This window comes from Sylvia atricapilla, chromosome 20 (assembly GCF_009819655.1).
Source record: "Sylvia atricapilla isolate bSylAtr1 chromosome 20, bSylAtr1.pri, whole genome shotgun sequence".
NCBI lineage: Eukaryota > Metazoa > Chordata > Aves > Passeriformes > Sylviidae > Sylvia > Sylvia atricapilla.
In genome coordinates this window covers 3,347,711-3,363,233 of record NC_089159.1, presented here as the reverse complement: position 1 = coordinate 3,363,233, position 15,523 = coordinate 3,347,711, and the positions used below count along the sequence as shown (strand labels likewise).

The following is a 15,523-nucleotide window of genomic DNA, read 5'->3' as shown; positions in this document are numbered from 1 at the left end:
CAGGGACTGTTTCGGGAACTCTCACCAATGTCATCAGTCTTGCTCTGAACAGCCTCATGGTTTTTCTTTGCAATGAGTATGGGTGTGTGTGTTCATTGCCCTGCTGCCCTTTTGGGACTGGCTTTAGGTGTGCAAGGATTTCTGGTGCTCAACCAGAATTGCTAGACACTGTTGTTTGAACCTAATGCAAGGAGACTTTCATCTCCCCTGGGTCCACCTCTCTCTCTCTTCACGTTTAGTAGGCAGTCAAGTGAGAAAGTCACTTCCTGTTTTCAATTCAAAATGCTTTAGAAAAGTTGTTCTGGCTGGTGCAGCTCTGAAAATGGAGCTGGGGAGTCTGTGTTAAGTGCTGGAAAGCAGCAGCTCTGCACTCAGAGGGGACAAAAAACACCTTTGGAGAGCAGGAGGTGTTGGTGGCCTCTGGGATCAATACAATTCCTCTTCTGAGGAAAAGTGGGTGTGATTATGACCCTGCAGAGCTGGAAAGGATTAGCCCAAAGGAGAGTCTGCTCCAAACTGGAGCTGTGAAATGCAGCTACTGAATATAGTTGAGAAGAAACCCTCCGAAACCAGGTAGAACAGGAACCATGACCCTCCATGTTCCTCTCCCTTCTACCAGCATCAACACTGTGGGCAGGCACATCCCACAGGGTAAAGACTGACCTTGAGTCATCCAAAATAGTGTTTGCTGGTTTATGAAACATCCATGGTAACACCTCTTCCTTCCCCATCCAGCAATGAACACATTTAATGAGAAAGCAAAGACAGAGTAGGCTGGCTGTGATGTGTAGTCAAAGGAAAATTAACCTTATTTAAATTTTTGGGGACAAAAGCTGGGATGCTGTGTCTGTAGAGAGCTCAGCAGCTCAAGCCTCAGTACTAAACTATTAGTTGTGGAATTAATAGAGTTTGTGCTGATAACTCACTGGCTGGGAACCAAAGCCTAAGTTCAACACATATCTAGTGAAGAAAGAATGTACTTTGAGCATTACATCCATTATTCCAAGTGCTGTTTGCTGCGTTCCCTGCACTTTAGCTGCCAATTCCCTTGCTCCCCTGCACGTTGAATCACAAAGGTTTGTCTGCAGGCTCTGCCAGGGGAGCTGCAGGAAGACTTGAGGGGAAAGTCACGATGCCACCAGCTCTTGCTGCTGAAACTTGTGACCCCTGTGCGTTGTCAGAGAACAGGAGGGTGTGCCCAGCCTCTGCCTCAGTGCAGGATCAGCCCCAGGCTGAAGCCAACTGGTGCTGCCAGGAAACATCCATTTGGCACCGAGACAGCTGCAGTGGGGAACTGAATACTTGGAATGGAAATCATCAATAAAATGGGCAGAGTGAAGTGCAAGCACCAGCAACTTGTGCCTCTGCACTCTTTTGTGTGACTGCTGTAACCAGACCATGCCTAATTGCAAGGCTTTGACACTGTCTCCCACAGCATATTCCTGGAAAAGCTGGCAGCCCAGGGCTTGGACAGGAGCTCTCTTTGCTGGGTTAGGAACTGGCTGCATGGCCCAGAGTGGAGGTGAATGGTGCTGCATCCAGCTGGGGACAGTCACCAGTGGTGTCCCTCGGGGGTCTGTGCTGGGGCCAGTCCTGTTTAATATCTTCACTGATGGTCTGGATGAGGGGATTGAGTCCACCACCAGTAGATTTGCAGATGACACTAAGCTGGGAGTGTGTGTCCATCTGTTGGAGGATAGGAGGGCTCTGCAGAGAGACCTGGAATGGTTGGATGGATGGGCAGAGTCCAATAGGATGAAGTTTAGTAAGTCCAAGTGCTGAGTCCTGCATTTTGGCCACAAGAACTCCTGCAGTGCTCCAGGCTGGGGATGGTGTGGCTGGACAGTGCCCAGGCACAAAGGGACCTGGGGGCACTGGTGACAGCAGCTGGACATGAGGCAGCAGTGTGCCCAGGTGGCCAAGAAAGCCAATGGCTCCTGGCCTGGATCAGGAATGGTGTGGCCAGCAGGAGCAGGGAGGTCATTCTGCCCCTGTGCTCTGCACTGGTGAGGCCACACCTCGAGTGCTGTGTCCAGCTCTGGAATCTCAGTTCAGGATGGACACTGAGTGCTGTGTCCAGCTCTGGGGTCTCAGTTCAGGATGGACACTGAGTGCTGTGTCCAGTTCTGGGATCTCAGTTTAGGAAGGACACTGAGTGCTGTGTCCAGCTCTGGGATCTCAGTTTAGGATGGACACTGAGTGCTGTGTCCAGCTCTGGGATCTCAGTTTAGGATGGACACTGAGTGCTGTGTCCAGCTCTGGGATCTCAGTTTAGGGAGGACATTGAGACACTTGAGCACATCCAGAGGAGGCCACGAGGCTGGTGAGGGGCTGGGAACACAAACCCTGTGAGGAATGACTGAGGGAGCTGGGGTTGTTCAGCCTGGAGAAAAGGAGACTCAGAGGTGACCTTATCACTCCCTACAACTCCCTGAACGGTGGCTGTGGCCAGGTTTGTCTCTTTTCCCAGGCAACCACTGACAGAATGAGAGGACACAGCCTTAAGCTGCACCAAGGGAAATACAGGTTGGGTATTAGGAAAGCTTTTTATGGAAAGAACGATAAAGTACTGGAATAGTCTGCCCGGGGAGGTGGTGGAGTCACCATCCCTGGATGTGTTTGAAAAAAGACTGGATGTGGCAGTTGGTGCAATGGTTTAGTTGAGATGTTAGGGCTGGGCTGGACTTAATGATCTTAAAGGTCTCTTCCAACCTAATCATTCTGTAATTATATTAAGATGTATCTGCTTGGAGACAAGTCTCACATCTCATATCAGGTGGTCAAATTCAATTTATATTTACTTTCTGTCTGCATTTCACACTTAATTGCCCATTTACAAGGTGTTTCCAAAACTGGACAGGCAAACATGATTCTGTGGTCTTTTGGCAGCCTGAAACTATGACATTACCTAACCTGGACAAGCAGGGACAGGAAAGGGAACATAAATACAGATCATCCCAGAATTTAGTCAAGTCTTTTAAACATTACAAAAGGAATAGCCAAAATGTAGTGGCACCATTAAGAAATGTGTAATATTTCTCCTGTATGTTTGCTGAAAATACCTTCCCTACCCACAAAGTGGCTCAATATGTCTCAATTATAACTTCAGTAAATGGTGTATTTTGTGTAAAAAAAAAAATCCTTCTTGGTCTTGGTAAGATCACTCATGACCAGGCTTGAAGTGTTATCCCCAACAACAGGATTCCATTTTTGTTTCTCCTGCTTAGGTCTCAATACCATGGACATAAGCAGTTTTGCTGAGTGCACTGGACAGACCTTAATTGCTCTGGACTGTCACAGTTCTCTCTTCTATCCTGGTTATAAAACACATACAATTTTGTGGGTTAAAGTAAATTTTAGAGCTTTATTGGTCTAAATAAAAGAAGTATAAAACAGTTTTTGCAACAAAACCTGGTTTCTTCCCAGCAGGCTTGAGGAGGTGCCTAACTGGCTGCAGGGGCTGCAGTCTTCTGGCAGAGCCGGGCCAGCAGCCCAGCCATTTGTAAAAGGGAGTTCACACCCTCTGCTATCTTCATGTGAGTGTACCCAATTTCCTGGTGACAGAGACATTGTCAAGTCTTCTGTTTACTCCCCCAGTCTGTGTATACGTTACAAATGACTAAACAGAACATATCCCTTGCTGCTAAAAGACCAGCTTTGAGTCAGTCGTGCCTCAGAGAATACATCTTCTCCTATAAACCAACTAAAATGCCTTTTGTTTTTAAAATCAAAGCCTGTACTTCCCCACTACCTTTATAAGAAGCAAGGTGCCTGCATATGAGGATGGGTTTCAAATATGAAGAGTAGTTCCATGTCACCAGCTTACTGTTCATCAACTCTCTGTTAATTTAATATTTTACTATCTATTGGACTAGAAGCAACTATGCACTTGAAAAACATTTTCAAGCAGATATTTGATGCTTTGATATAACTAATAAATTCAACATTGCATCTGCTATTAATTTTAGCTGATCACTAAAGTGACTTCTGGCACTTCTGTGGGTGTTCAGATGCTAAAGTGCAAGTGACTTCTCACTGACAAACTGATGATGCAGTGGGAAAGAAGGCAGTAATGAGTCAAGAAGCACTCTCTTTGTGCTAATAGACACCAAATTTAAACAGAAACCCCTGAGGCTGCCCCTGATCACATCCTCTTCTTAAAAAGGCCCAAAAGGTCCCATCAGGAGCTGAGTTAGTACTAACCTTGATAAATTCCAGCTTCAGATATTCAGGCATTTGAAAGGTCTTGCACACACGGAAGATATTGCCAATGACATCTTCTGGAGAGTATCCAAGGCGCCACAGGTGGGCAAGAATCTGGGCAGGCAAGAAAAACCCCCCATTTATCTGCCAGCTGAGTCAAGGATATTCACCTTTGGAACAGCTGTATATAATCACTGAAATTGCATGTACTATTTATCAGCTGATTTAACCTCAAGCATCTAGCAATTCATTTTACTGTACCTTTGGTTTTTGCTTGTTGGCTTATTTATCTGAACAAACTCCTGGCCAAAAGGGATTTAGTTTATCAACTCATCTACATGGCATTGCCCTTATCTCAAAAAGCAACACACAGTGTGAATGCCTCAAAGCAAACAAAAAATTTTGTAGAGAAAGAATGCCTGACTATACTGACACAAGACATGAAAACCAACCTTGTATGCTTCATCAATATTTGCATTTACACAGTGCTGTATCATTTCTTTCACAAGCAGAGGATGAGGCTCGTCACACACCTGTATCCAAGAGAAATATTACATTGAAAATATCAGAAAACTTCTCATTAAACTTCTGGTATTTTCACCAAGGTGCTATGGAGACAAAGTACTGAATCAGAAATATTCCAAAATACAGACTAAATTTTGAGTAATCTGACTCTTGGCAGACTCAACAGCATGAAATGAAAACACCCAAGTAACAGATTCCCAAGTTACCACTGAAATTTCCCTGCAGTTACTGGATTTGTGTGCTTTGAGAGAGTTGCAAAGGTCTCAGATGTGCCACTAGGGATGTCTTTTCAAAAGGCACATAGGCTAAAGTCTGATGCTGTAACTGCTACATACCCAGGGCTGTCTGCAAACCAGCAAAAAGGTTTATGTGTCCAATGGAATCTCACACAGCCATGGACTAATCTTCAGGCAAAATTGTTTTCAGCTATTACTGACCTTAAAGACATTTTCACTGTTTATAAAGCCAAATCCAGAGTATGTGGACTGTAAGTTGTTTAATGCCTGTGAAAGAAAAAAAAAAAAAAAAAAAAAAAAAAAAAAAAAAAAAAAAAGACTTAATTTGTTTTCTGAAGTCTACTTCTCACTCACCTCCTCAGGATGAAATGCACTTCAGGAAATGATGTCAAATAAGCAGTTTGCCATTAAACAACAGAAAAACCCCACAATTTTATGCTCACTTATTTCCTCCCATAAATTTGGTATTCACTTCCCACCAACTCACTTTTACAGAGCATTTTAAACCCTCACAGAAGCAAACAGTTTAGTTACTCTTGGGCCACAAGTCACATCCTCCTTTGCTTTACCTCTCCAGAGAGAAATCCTTGAAAGCTGCCATTCAGAAGTTTTTTGCTTTAAACAGAAGCCTTTGTTTCATTGTCTTACTCCTTTTACCTGTCTCATATCACCTTGGGCTGTGAAGATAATGGCTTCCAGTCCATCATCTGTATATGCTACATCCTCTTTCTCAACAATTTTCAGCAGCCTGGCAAGTATCTGTGCATCTGTCAGCTTGGTGTAACGCAGCACTGCACACCGGGACTGAATAGGTTCTGAGGACAGAGATGTGTAATTAGCTTCTCTCTCTTTTTCCCAAAAAACACCACAACCAAACACAAGTCTTCATTTCAGTTTCCAAGAATTCCAGCAAGAAAAAGGACATGTTAAGGTCCAAGCAGAACACAGCCTCTCCTTGAGCACATACAATTGTTATAGTCCTTCCTTTGAGCCCAAACGTGCTACTGGAGCTTTCCCAGATAAGTGGAATTATATACAAAGCTCAGCTTCCTCTGTTCTCCTGCATTTCTGAACAGAGATGGTCATCACATTATTTTTTTCAAGAGAAGTCTAAAGGTCTGTAATGTGTTCATCTATAGGCAAAGTTAAGATTACAATTCAGAAAGGACAAAAAGGGTTCAATACTCAGTAAAGAATTCATCAAACATCCTAAACTGTAGCAGAGTGGGATGCAGACTAAACTCAAAACATGAGAAATCTGCTTCTGCAGTCACATATGGCACTATCCATCAAAAAGGGCTGCTCAGAAGGTGCCCTGGCTACACAAATAAACTCTTTTATCAGCTGAAGTACAGGTGGCTTGATTTTTCAGAAGTCCCACGCTTTCCTGCAGCAAGCTGCATTAAGGTATTTCTGGAAGCTGCCTTGGAAGTGAGCCAACATTGTGGAGAACATATGACATGGACACCCAGGAACCAGCAGCTCTTACCTATGATTTTGTCAGAGGCATTGCATGCCAGTGCAAAGCGTGTGGTTTTGGAATAAATTTCCATTGTTCTTCTCAGTGCTTGCTGGGCTCCATCTGTCATGCTGAAGGGAGACAAGGAGTTAGGACACATTTTGTCCTTCACTCACTCATAGGTGCAGCCTAAAAACTGTTTTCATACAAGCTGCAGAGTTTACAGGTATTAAGCTGTGCTTTGCAACATTCTGGTTTGATAAACTAAGCACCTTTTTCAAGTCATGTGAACAAACCACCCTGCAATGCAGGTAGTCACAGAGACCTCCATAACATGCAAAATGACATCCGTGACATGCAAAATGAAATCATTAACGCTCTGGAGAACACTGTAACATTATGGAGGAGGAGAAAGTCCCGTTTTCATCCAGGAAAATTCTCAACATGAGCCGAACTCTTTCCAAAGAGAAGGAATCACAGAATCACAAAACGGTTTGGGTTGGAAAGGACCTTAAAGCTCATCCAGTTCCAACTCCCTGCCATGGACAGGGACACCTTTTCCTAGATCAGGCAGCTCCTAGCCCCATCCAACCTGGCCTTGAACAGTTCCAGGGATGGGGCATCCTTCCAGTAAACTGCTGTGTTTCATATCCAGAGCATTCCATGTCAATATTCAGCATCTCTTTTGAAGCAATGATCTCTTCTTGCTGTGAGCACTCCCAGAAGATCACTGCTCAATCCATATTCATTTCCTAACAAGTTATTTTGACCAGCTTGATAGAAACACCCCACACTGTCCAAGACTGGAGCTCTACAGACAGGAGACATGCTGCACATTTCACACAGTAGCTGAGGTCAAGATAAAACAACATACCTGTCTGCTTCATCGAGGATGATTATTTTATGCCGACCTTTTGGAAGTGTGACCTTTTGCTGGGCAAACATTTTGATTTTGTTTCTTACAACATCAATGCCTCTGGAACAATAATTCAATTGATTCATGATAAGCTGGGTGAAAATACAGAGTAGATTTTTTTCAGCAGCCACAGCAGTTGCAGTGCTCCTGGTTCTACCACTGTTTGTTCCTGCCCTTCAGCTGTTTCAGCACAACTGCTGTGGAACCATGCTTTAAGCCAGACTGTCCAACTGATTTAGATTCAAACACCAACAATCTGTGGTTTTGGGGGTCTTGAAGTAAATAATTTAACAGCAGCAATATAAATATACACAAAGCCAGTAACCTTGCAGCACCACCACAAAATGACTTATGTTTGGCACGAGGGAAGGGTAATAAATAAACAAAGGCAGAAGCATGTGAGATTGCTTTGCCAGTTCTTCCCACAGCTCCATCCACAGCCCCAGCTGTAGCTCACAAGAGTTTAAAAAATACAGCTGGAAAGACTGAATCATATCAACACAACACAGACACTTTCCTAGAAAAAGTCTGTTCAAAGACCTGCTTTTATTAAAAGAGGATTTTACTTTTTTTGTCCTGCCTAGAAAAAGAATGTTGTGATTCTGTAGCTCTTCTATAACTGATACTAATGGAGTAGGTGAAGTGTATTGTGCTCAGACAACACACCAGGAAATGTCAGAGTATTCCAGGGTGGGTCTGAACAGAACCTGGGAAATATAATCAGCCCTTAGTGCCTGAGTCCTTGGAGTACAGTCAGTGTCCTCTACACACCTAAAACCTGATCCTACATTTTAATCCTCAACTGCCCTTAGAGCCCTAATTCCCCTCACTCTAAGCAGTGAAGAGTTTGAGTATAAACAACCTGTTCACTTTTCATTCTTAGGATCCTCATGAATGCAGTGGGAAGCTTAACTCTTTCAAATAAATTTGAGAAAAAAAAAAAGCACTATTATGGATTCTGCACTCTACCTGTTCATATTTTCACATATTAAAGTATCTATAAAGTTTTTAAAACATCAAGAAATAATATCTGTGTTGATGGGTGAACACCAAAGACTGCTGTTCTCCTACCTTTTATTTTGAAAGACTGCACTAAAATAAGTCTTAGAGGCCTTACTATAGCATTAAGCCTACGAAACTGGCCTGGGTTTAATGGAAACTCGCTTCTTCATTAAAAATGTGGTAAGGTTGGTTCATTCTCACCTGTCATTTGAGGCATTCAGCTCCAGAACAGCATCCTTCAGTGCAGGACCAAGCAGAGCACGAGCCAAACACAGGATACTGGTGGTTTTACCTGTCCCTGGAGGGCCCTAAAAATGTGACAATGCAACAACTGCTGGTAAGTTTAATGCAACTTTCTAAGCTGTGCCCTCTACAAATCTCCTCAATGTTGAAAAAAGGCTGCAAGTGAGGAACTGCAGAGAAAACATCAGCCTGGAAGCTGTGCCTGAGCTCAGGATTCTGCTCCTGACAGAGGTATATGGTGCAGGATGTGTTTCAGCAGGCACCTGAGGTAGATTTAAACTTGTTTCCCTGTGTATTCTGCCAAGAACATTGTCCCAACACCACACATCTCCCTCAGCAGTACACTCAGGGACAAAGTGATCTGTACTGGGAGGCCATCCTGGCTAGATTTCAAATCCAGGACCAACACTGAAATACAGCACAACACAGCAATACTCACAGCAATTATAATATTTGGTACATTCCCCTCTTTCGCAAAGACCTAAGAAAGAATGATAATAAGAAATTATGTAAGGACAAAAAAGTACCATGAACAAATAGTTTCAATTCTGTTCTATTTTAAGCATCAGAAAGAAGCTTCTTTTTTCCCCCTCCTATTTTCATTTTTTGAACCTCGTGCTTTCATATGTTTGGGTTTTTTAAATTGAACTGTTAGAAATCAGCCCCTAGAATAATAGGGATATATTTAAAAGCACTTAATGCCACAGATCTTTAGTACTCTTGCCTTTCCTTTGTATCTGCTTTAATTATATACCTGCTAGTATATAATTAAAATATTGTGTGAACACAAATACTGTGTTCACAGATAAATTTGTCATAGAATTATAGAATCCTGGAATAGTTAGGGACCTTAAAGCCCATCTCATTCCAACCCCCTGCCACAGACAGGGACACCTTCCACTAGACCAGGTTGCTCCAAGCCCCATCCAACATTGCCTTGGACACTTTCAGGGAAGAATTGATCTGGCAAACATTTCTTTTCCAAATAAAACATTATATTTCTTTCTGTTGTTATAGGAATTATATTTATTAATTGAAACAGTATTATTGTAACAGCTACAAATTCTCTAAACTGTATCAAATGGTTAATTTTAAATATCCCAATTGAAGAAGGCAAATTTCCTTACACACAACTCAAATATCATGTAAAACTTGTAATTTTTAAAGTAAATCAGGAAGCTTTCTTCCACATACTCAAGCATGGATGTAAAAACAGGACAGTGTTTTTACTAGCCTATGGATCTACACAGAAATATATGTGTTTTTTGAAATGAATAAAATGTAAGAGATTCCCATTTTCTTACACAGTCTGCCATTTGTTAAAAAGTTGTACTGTTTCAAATATTATGCCAGTTGTAAACCGGTCTGTTAAGCTGTTTGTACCAAAGTTTGTACCCTCAAAAATCTCATTCCAAGTTGTATACCCCCTCTAAAACCCCGGGCCCCCCCCCTTCCGTCGGGCTAGGCTGTCGCCGTTCCCTGCCGGCTCCTCGAGCTGCCGGCCCCGCCTAATAGGAAAATCCAAGGACTTCCATGGTGCACCGCTCCAAAACCGAAGTACAGCTGCCGGCAAGCGGACCCAAAAGCCGCGACCCAGCACCAAATCCAGGTAAAAAGGGAGGCACTACAACACCGAGAAGACCCTCAGCTACCTAAAGACTGAATTCTGCTTCTGCCGCCTCGCCACGACCACAAAGGGACTGGGAAGAAGTGACACCCCTAGACCACACGAGCCCAGTTGGGTTGCCGGGAATTCCCGCGAGATCGGAGCCTCCCGACTCTGCTGCAGCGAGAGCAGAAGGTCCGACTGACACCTGATCCTCAGCGGCGACAGGAGCGAGGGCGGCGACAGGAGCAGCGGCGGCGCAGGCGACCCCTCGAGTTCCCCCTTTAAAGAGCTGACTAATAAAGGCTTTTCAAAGGAGCAGGTCTCCTGGCCCGTTTTTAACATTTTTGACATAAGACATAAAAAGATACAGGGACAAGTACATACCTCCAACCTGCTCACAGTATCTTCATTTCCAACTATTTCGGACAGTTTCATGGGTCTGTATTTTTCCACCCTGTAAAAGTAAAACTCCACACACTTCACCACATGTAATAACACTTTAATAGTGTTTTAGAGGGATGGACAAGGAGGATCATATCAAGAGAGCACAGGACAAAGACAGCTGGACATGTCTTCAGTGTCATTGCTAAGCACAGCATTCCGTAACACTAACCATAGAGAATCCCAGAATGGTTTGGCTTGGAAAGGACCTTAAAGGCCATCTCACCCCCCTGCCCTGGGCAGGGACACCTTCCACTGTCCCAGGCTGCTCCAGGTCCAACCTGGCCTGGAACACTTCCAACGATGGGGCAGCCACAGCTGCTCTGGGCAGCCTGTGCCAGGGCCTCATCACTCTGAAAGGTTTTATTTCCGCTGGTATAAAAAAGTAAAAGGCAGGACTCAAAGAGGAATTCGGTGCCTCAGCCTGAGGGAAGGAAGCCACCCTGTGTGTTGTCCCATGGTAAACAGCCTGCAGGGCTGACTTTCTCTGCGTTACAAAGGAAAACAAAGGATATTCTTTACTGTTGACTTTTGGAAGTGTTTAAGGCCAGGCTAGACGGGGCTTGGACCAGCCCGGTGTAGTGGAAGGTGCCCCTGCCAAGAGGCTGGAACGAAAAGGCCCTTAAGGTCCTTTCCAACCCAAACAATTCTGTATACCTGTTGATTCCTGCCTTCCCAGCCCCGGAAACAGACGGGGCACGTCACAGGGTGCAGGCGGAGTCCCGGATTCCGGGCTAGACTGAGCTCCCGCACCCGGGCAGGCATCGGGGGACAGCTTGGGACACACGGCTCCGGCCATGGCCGGCTCCCCTCAGCCGCCACAGCCCCGCCGCCGCCTTCCCGCCACCAGCGCCCCGCCCTCACCTCATTGGCTATGCCGCACAGGGGCCCGCCCCCTCCCCGCTCCGCACCAATCACCGCGCGGCCCGCCCGCCCCTCGCCCCGCCCCCGCTGGCTGTGGCGGGCAGTCATGGCGGCTCGGGGCGGCCGCGCTCCCCCGCCCGCTCCCTCAGCTCACCACGGCAGCTCGTAGTGGCCGCTGCCGCCGGGCGCGGCTCCCGCAGAGTCAGTGGATCCCCGCTTCTCGCCTGCCGACGGCCCGGCCTTCTCGTCCTCCGCCACATCCACCTCCATGGCGGCGCAGCTGGCGCTCCCGGCCGTCTCCCCGCCGATGCCGCCGTGAGGGGAGGAGGGAGGGCCGCGCTGCCGGCACGCCTCCGGGGCGGGCCGGGTGAGGCAGCCGGGGTGTGCGCTGGCCGGCCGCTCCCCGGCTCCTGAGGCTGCTGTGAGGCGGGCAGGCGGCACCCAGGCCCGTGGTTGTGCCGTGCTGTGCTGTGCTGTGCCAGGGAAGGAGCTGTCGGTGTGGGGAGGCCGCTCGCAGCTCGGCTGGGTGGGCCTGCACTCGTCTGTTTGGACTCGCTGGGCCTCCTACCCTACCGCGGGTTAAGATAATAAAAACAATAACATGTTTGCATTTCAGGGGTCTAAACTTTTGTCCCTTCTATCTACCTCTATCCCGCCCCCCCCGCCCCTTTCCGCCTTCCTCCTCTCGCCCCAAAAATGAAAACAATAGAAGATGCATACAAAATACTGTAAGCAGTTACGTTACAGTCAGGGCGATGATTCTGGCTCCGTTTATTGAACACATAGAATGTATCCTGGTTGCCCAGGGAAGCTCTGGCTGCTCTGTTCCTGGAAGTGTTCAAGGGTGGCTTGGATTGGAGCAATCTTATCTGCTGGAAAGTGTCCCCATGGCAGAGGGTGAAATGAAATGAGCTTTAAGATCCTCTCCAACCCAAACCATTCTGAAATTCTATGATTATAAATGTTCTTTTCCATGTTAAGTAAAGGTGGCTCATCCACCTAAGTCAAGACTTTTTTTTTCCTTAATTGATAATTCTGATGAGGAGTTAAGCTCATTGGTGCCCCTACATGCTACCAGCCCCTGACAGAGAACTGGGTTATTGAATCCATAGCACTAGAACTTGGAAATCAGTATTCATTTTCAACCTCAGTAGTAACTGGAGCCTTGGTACATCTTTCTGTTTATGCTCCACATAATTAATGACATTTGTGTTAGCTCAGTGCACAGAGCATCTGTCCTTCAGTCTGGGCCCTGATTCCTTGGGAACTGTTTCTAATTTAAGATTGGTGTGAGGCAGGAACTCAGAACTGACCATATTTGCAGCTCAGTGTGAGCGGTGACGCTCCTCTGAGGGAGCAACTTCCTCTTACTCATCACAACATTTGTATTTCAGTGTTACTGTCAGTGCCTTTTCTTGGTATTTTGAGGCTGACATATGGGCATTTGCCTTCAGCCTGTAAAACTGGTTCTGCCTATGGCCTGACAGTGACGGAGTTTAATGAGTTTCTCCTAAGACTCTCAGACTCTGGAGGGTGAAGTTTGTGTTTCTGCAAAGTGCAGTCTCATATCTGAGTTTTTGTGGTAAATGCTTTAATCCTGTTTTGCTCATTGTTTTTATTAATAGCTGTAGTGGTTCCTAGTGGCTGTAGGATAACCATTATGGAAGGGTAAAATTGGAAATGTTCTGCATCCTTCATGTGTCTGGCTGAGTTAACATCAACAGTGGATTAACCACCTCCACTGGAGGTAAAGAAGATAATTAAATAACACCATGATTATATGGCATACAAGGGTGAGAGTTGGCTTTGTTGTTGTTTGATATTCAGACTGTTTGTTCCTGTAATACACTCTGTTACTCTTGTCTTTAGATTTCATTTTCTGCAGTGCTCATCAGAACCCAACATGAGACAGTGAGATACTGTTGGTGATAGCAGCTGTCAGTGCAGCACCCTGAATATGCTTTGATCTCTTGCCAAATTAAACAGCAGTTCTGCTCTTAGGAAGTACCAGCTTCTAGATAAGATATCATTTTCCTGGCTAGCATTAATTCTACCACTCCATGTGTAGAATTGCTGCTGATAAGCACTGAAAGAACAATGAGAAAGGCTAATGATAAGAATCGTTGCAGAGAGCCTGATGACAGGTTTTGTGATATGTTTCTGCTAACAGTTGAAATAAATATGCTTTTGAGCATGGTCTCCTAAAGAGCTGCAGCTCCAGCATAGGCAGGAGCTTCTCAGAGTGGTTTATCAAACACATAACAAGTGTTTATTGAAGACACAACAATATTGATAGGGATATGTGTCAGGTGGGCAGGCAAATGTGAGCTGGAAGTTTTAAAACCCATCATGTCCCCAAATCCAAACTGTTCTTACTGTCGTCCAACAACTGAGATCACAGGATACATCCAGAGTTAAATGAGTTCCAAATTCAGTGCTGAAACAGCAGAACTTTGGATGTGTCATCAGCAGTGCCTGAACACACGTGTATGCAGATGTACTGTGTTACCCTGAAAGGAGAACACTCCTGAATTTAAGATGATTCTTTCAGACCTTTCTCCCTCACACGCCAAAAGATGTATAGAAAAGCTTGCTAAGTAATTACTTGTAATCAGTATGGAGTATGAGAAGGGCTTTTTGCTAATGGTTTATTCAGCAATGGGAGTGATCCTCTTTAGTGTATTTAAACAGCATGTATTTCTGGTAGTGGAGATCCCCATCAGAGAAATAAATCATGCCCTTATGGTTGGCCCAGCAGCAAGGAAGCCCCAGCTGCAGATTCTTGAGGTGGAGGGAACAGGTCAGGTCTTCTAGAGATGTTATGGAAGCTTTTCTCAGACCAGCTCTAGTCAAGGGCTCAGACTCCAGTCCCCATGGGGAAACTAAAGCCCAGCACAACACGTTTTGTCAGAGAACTGGGTACATGCAGAAGTCGTGGCAAAAGAATTGCTGCTTTGCATGCTGTGGTTGGTGAGTGTGAGGGTGGCTTATTTGCAGTTTGAATAACAAATTGAAATTGGTGAAGGCACTAAAAGTGAGGCAGTAATTGAAGACAATTTAAAGCAAGAGTGAGGGTGATGTGAGGTGTAAAACCCAGAAAGCAATGGAAATAAAGCATGAGAAGAAACTAACTTCAGGCAATTGTTAGCAAAAAATATGGACCTGTATACTCAGTAATAAAAATTTCTTCTATGCAGTGGTTTGGGGAGGGAGGGGAAAACCATTTACTATTCCAGGTTGTTTTGCTTTGGGGTTAAATCTGTGAGTTCAGCTTACTGTTACTGTCAGGGCTAACACTCATGTATGTTATCCTGCAGGTCTGGAAGGCCAGGGGCTGAGACTTTAAACTGCAGTATTAAAAGGAGTTCCTTGGGCTGTCCTTTGCAGTTAAAGCTCCAACTGCAGCCTGCTGCTGTCTCACAGCCACAGGTAGGCCACAGATGGCCTTGCTCCAGGGATGTGTGGAGTCGGCTGTGCCCCTGCAGGCTGCTCCCTCTCTGTGCTCTCTCCCTTTCCAGCAGCTCACCAGGACACTGAGTAAATGCAGCGTGACACCTGCCCACTGTTACCTGAGCACTTTTATTTGCAGCATCTCGTTTCTTTTTTTCTTTTTGATGTATTACCTTTTTTTTTTTTTTTTTTTTTTTTTTAATGGTGCCACACAAAATTTTAAGCAGTGTGTCATTAACATCTGCAGTTAGGAAAGTCATAGTGCTGGAAGTGAGGCAAGGCACAGGTCATGGTGGCAGAGCAGCTGGAAAGATCAGGTTCAGCCTATTGCTACTAGGAGACTCTAAACTTGCACATATTTGCAATTATTTTCTATAAGCATTTGAAAATATTTAAAAGAATGGGGTTTAAGTGCCATTTTAAGACAGAAAAGCTTTATTATGATATTTCTGCATGTGTTGAGGCAATTGTCCAGAGCTTTACACTAGGTTAGAAGAAAAGGATGCAGCAGCAGTGACTAGCCAGTCCTACTCTCCTGCCCTTTGGTTGCTTAAGACTGAAAATGTGACTGAAAT

At 45.0% G+C, this 15,523-nt stretch overlaps 1 protein-coding gene across 1 annotated transcript; it reads right to left on the bottom strand.

Annotated features, from left to right (window-relative positions):
* Window positions 1-3,335: 3,335 nt before the first annotated feature.
* Window positions 3,336-11,818, bottom strand: RFC2 (replication factor C subunit 2). Its single transcript, XM_066333167.1, has 11 exons — window positions 11,653-11,818; window positions 10,578-10,647; window positions 9,024-9,065; window positions 8,543-8,649; window positions 7,298-7,399; window positions 6,454-6,554; window positions 5,622-5,779; window positions 5,166-5,231; window positions 4,656-4,736; window positions 4,204-4,317; window positions 3,336-3,554 (listed from the first exon to the last, which is right to left on the bottom strand). Exons 1-11 carry the CDS (start codon window positions 11,766-11,768, stop codon window positions 3,444-3,446), a joined length of 1,068 nt encoding a protein of 355 aa, XP_066189264.1. The 5' UTR covers window positions 11,769-11,818; the 3' UTR covers window positions 3,336-3,443.
* Between the last annotated feature and the right edge of the window lie 3,705 nt (window positions 11,819-15,523).

Excerpts from the sequence above, each read along its gene's own strand:
- RFC2 (XM_066333167.1), bottom strand. The coding sequence starts at position 11,768 with ATGGAGGTGGATGTGGCGGAGGACGAGAAGGCCGGGCCGTCGGCAGGC. Across the intron at positions 9,066-10,577 it reads ATACTGTGAGCAGGTTGGAG|GTCTTTGCGAAAGAGGGGAA; the intron begins GTATGTACTTGT and ends ATTCTTTCTTAG. Across the intron at positions 4,737-5,165 it reads ACAGTGAAAATGTCTTTAAG|GTGTGTGACGAGCCTCATCC; the intron begins GTCAGTAATAGC and ends TCTTGGATACAG.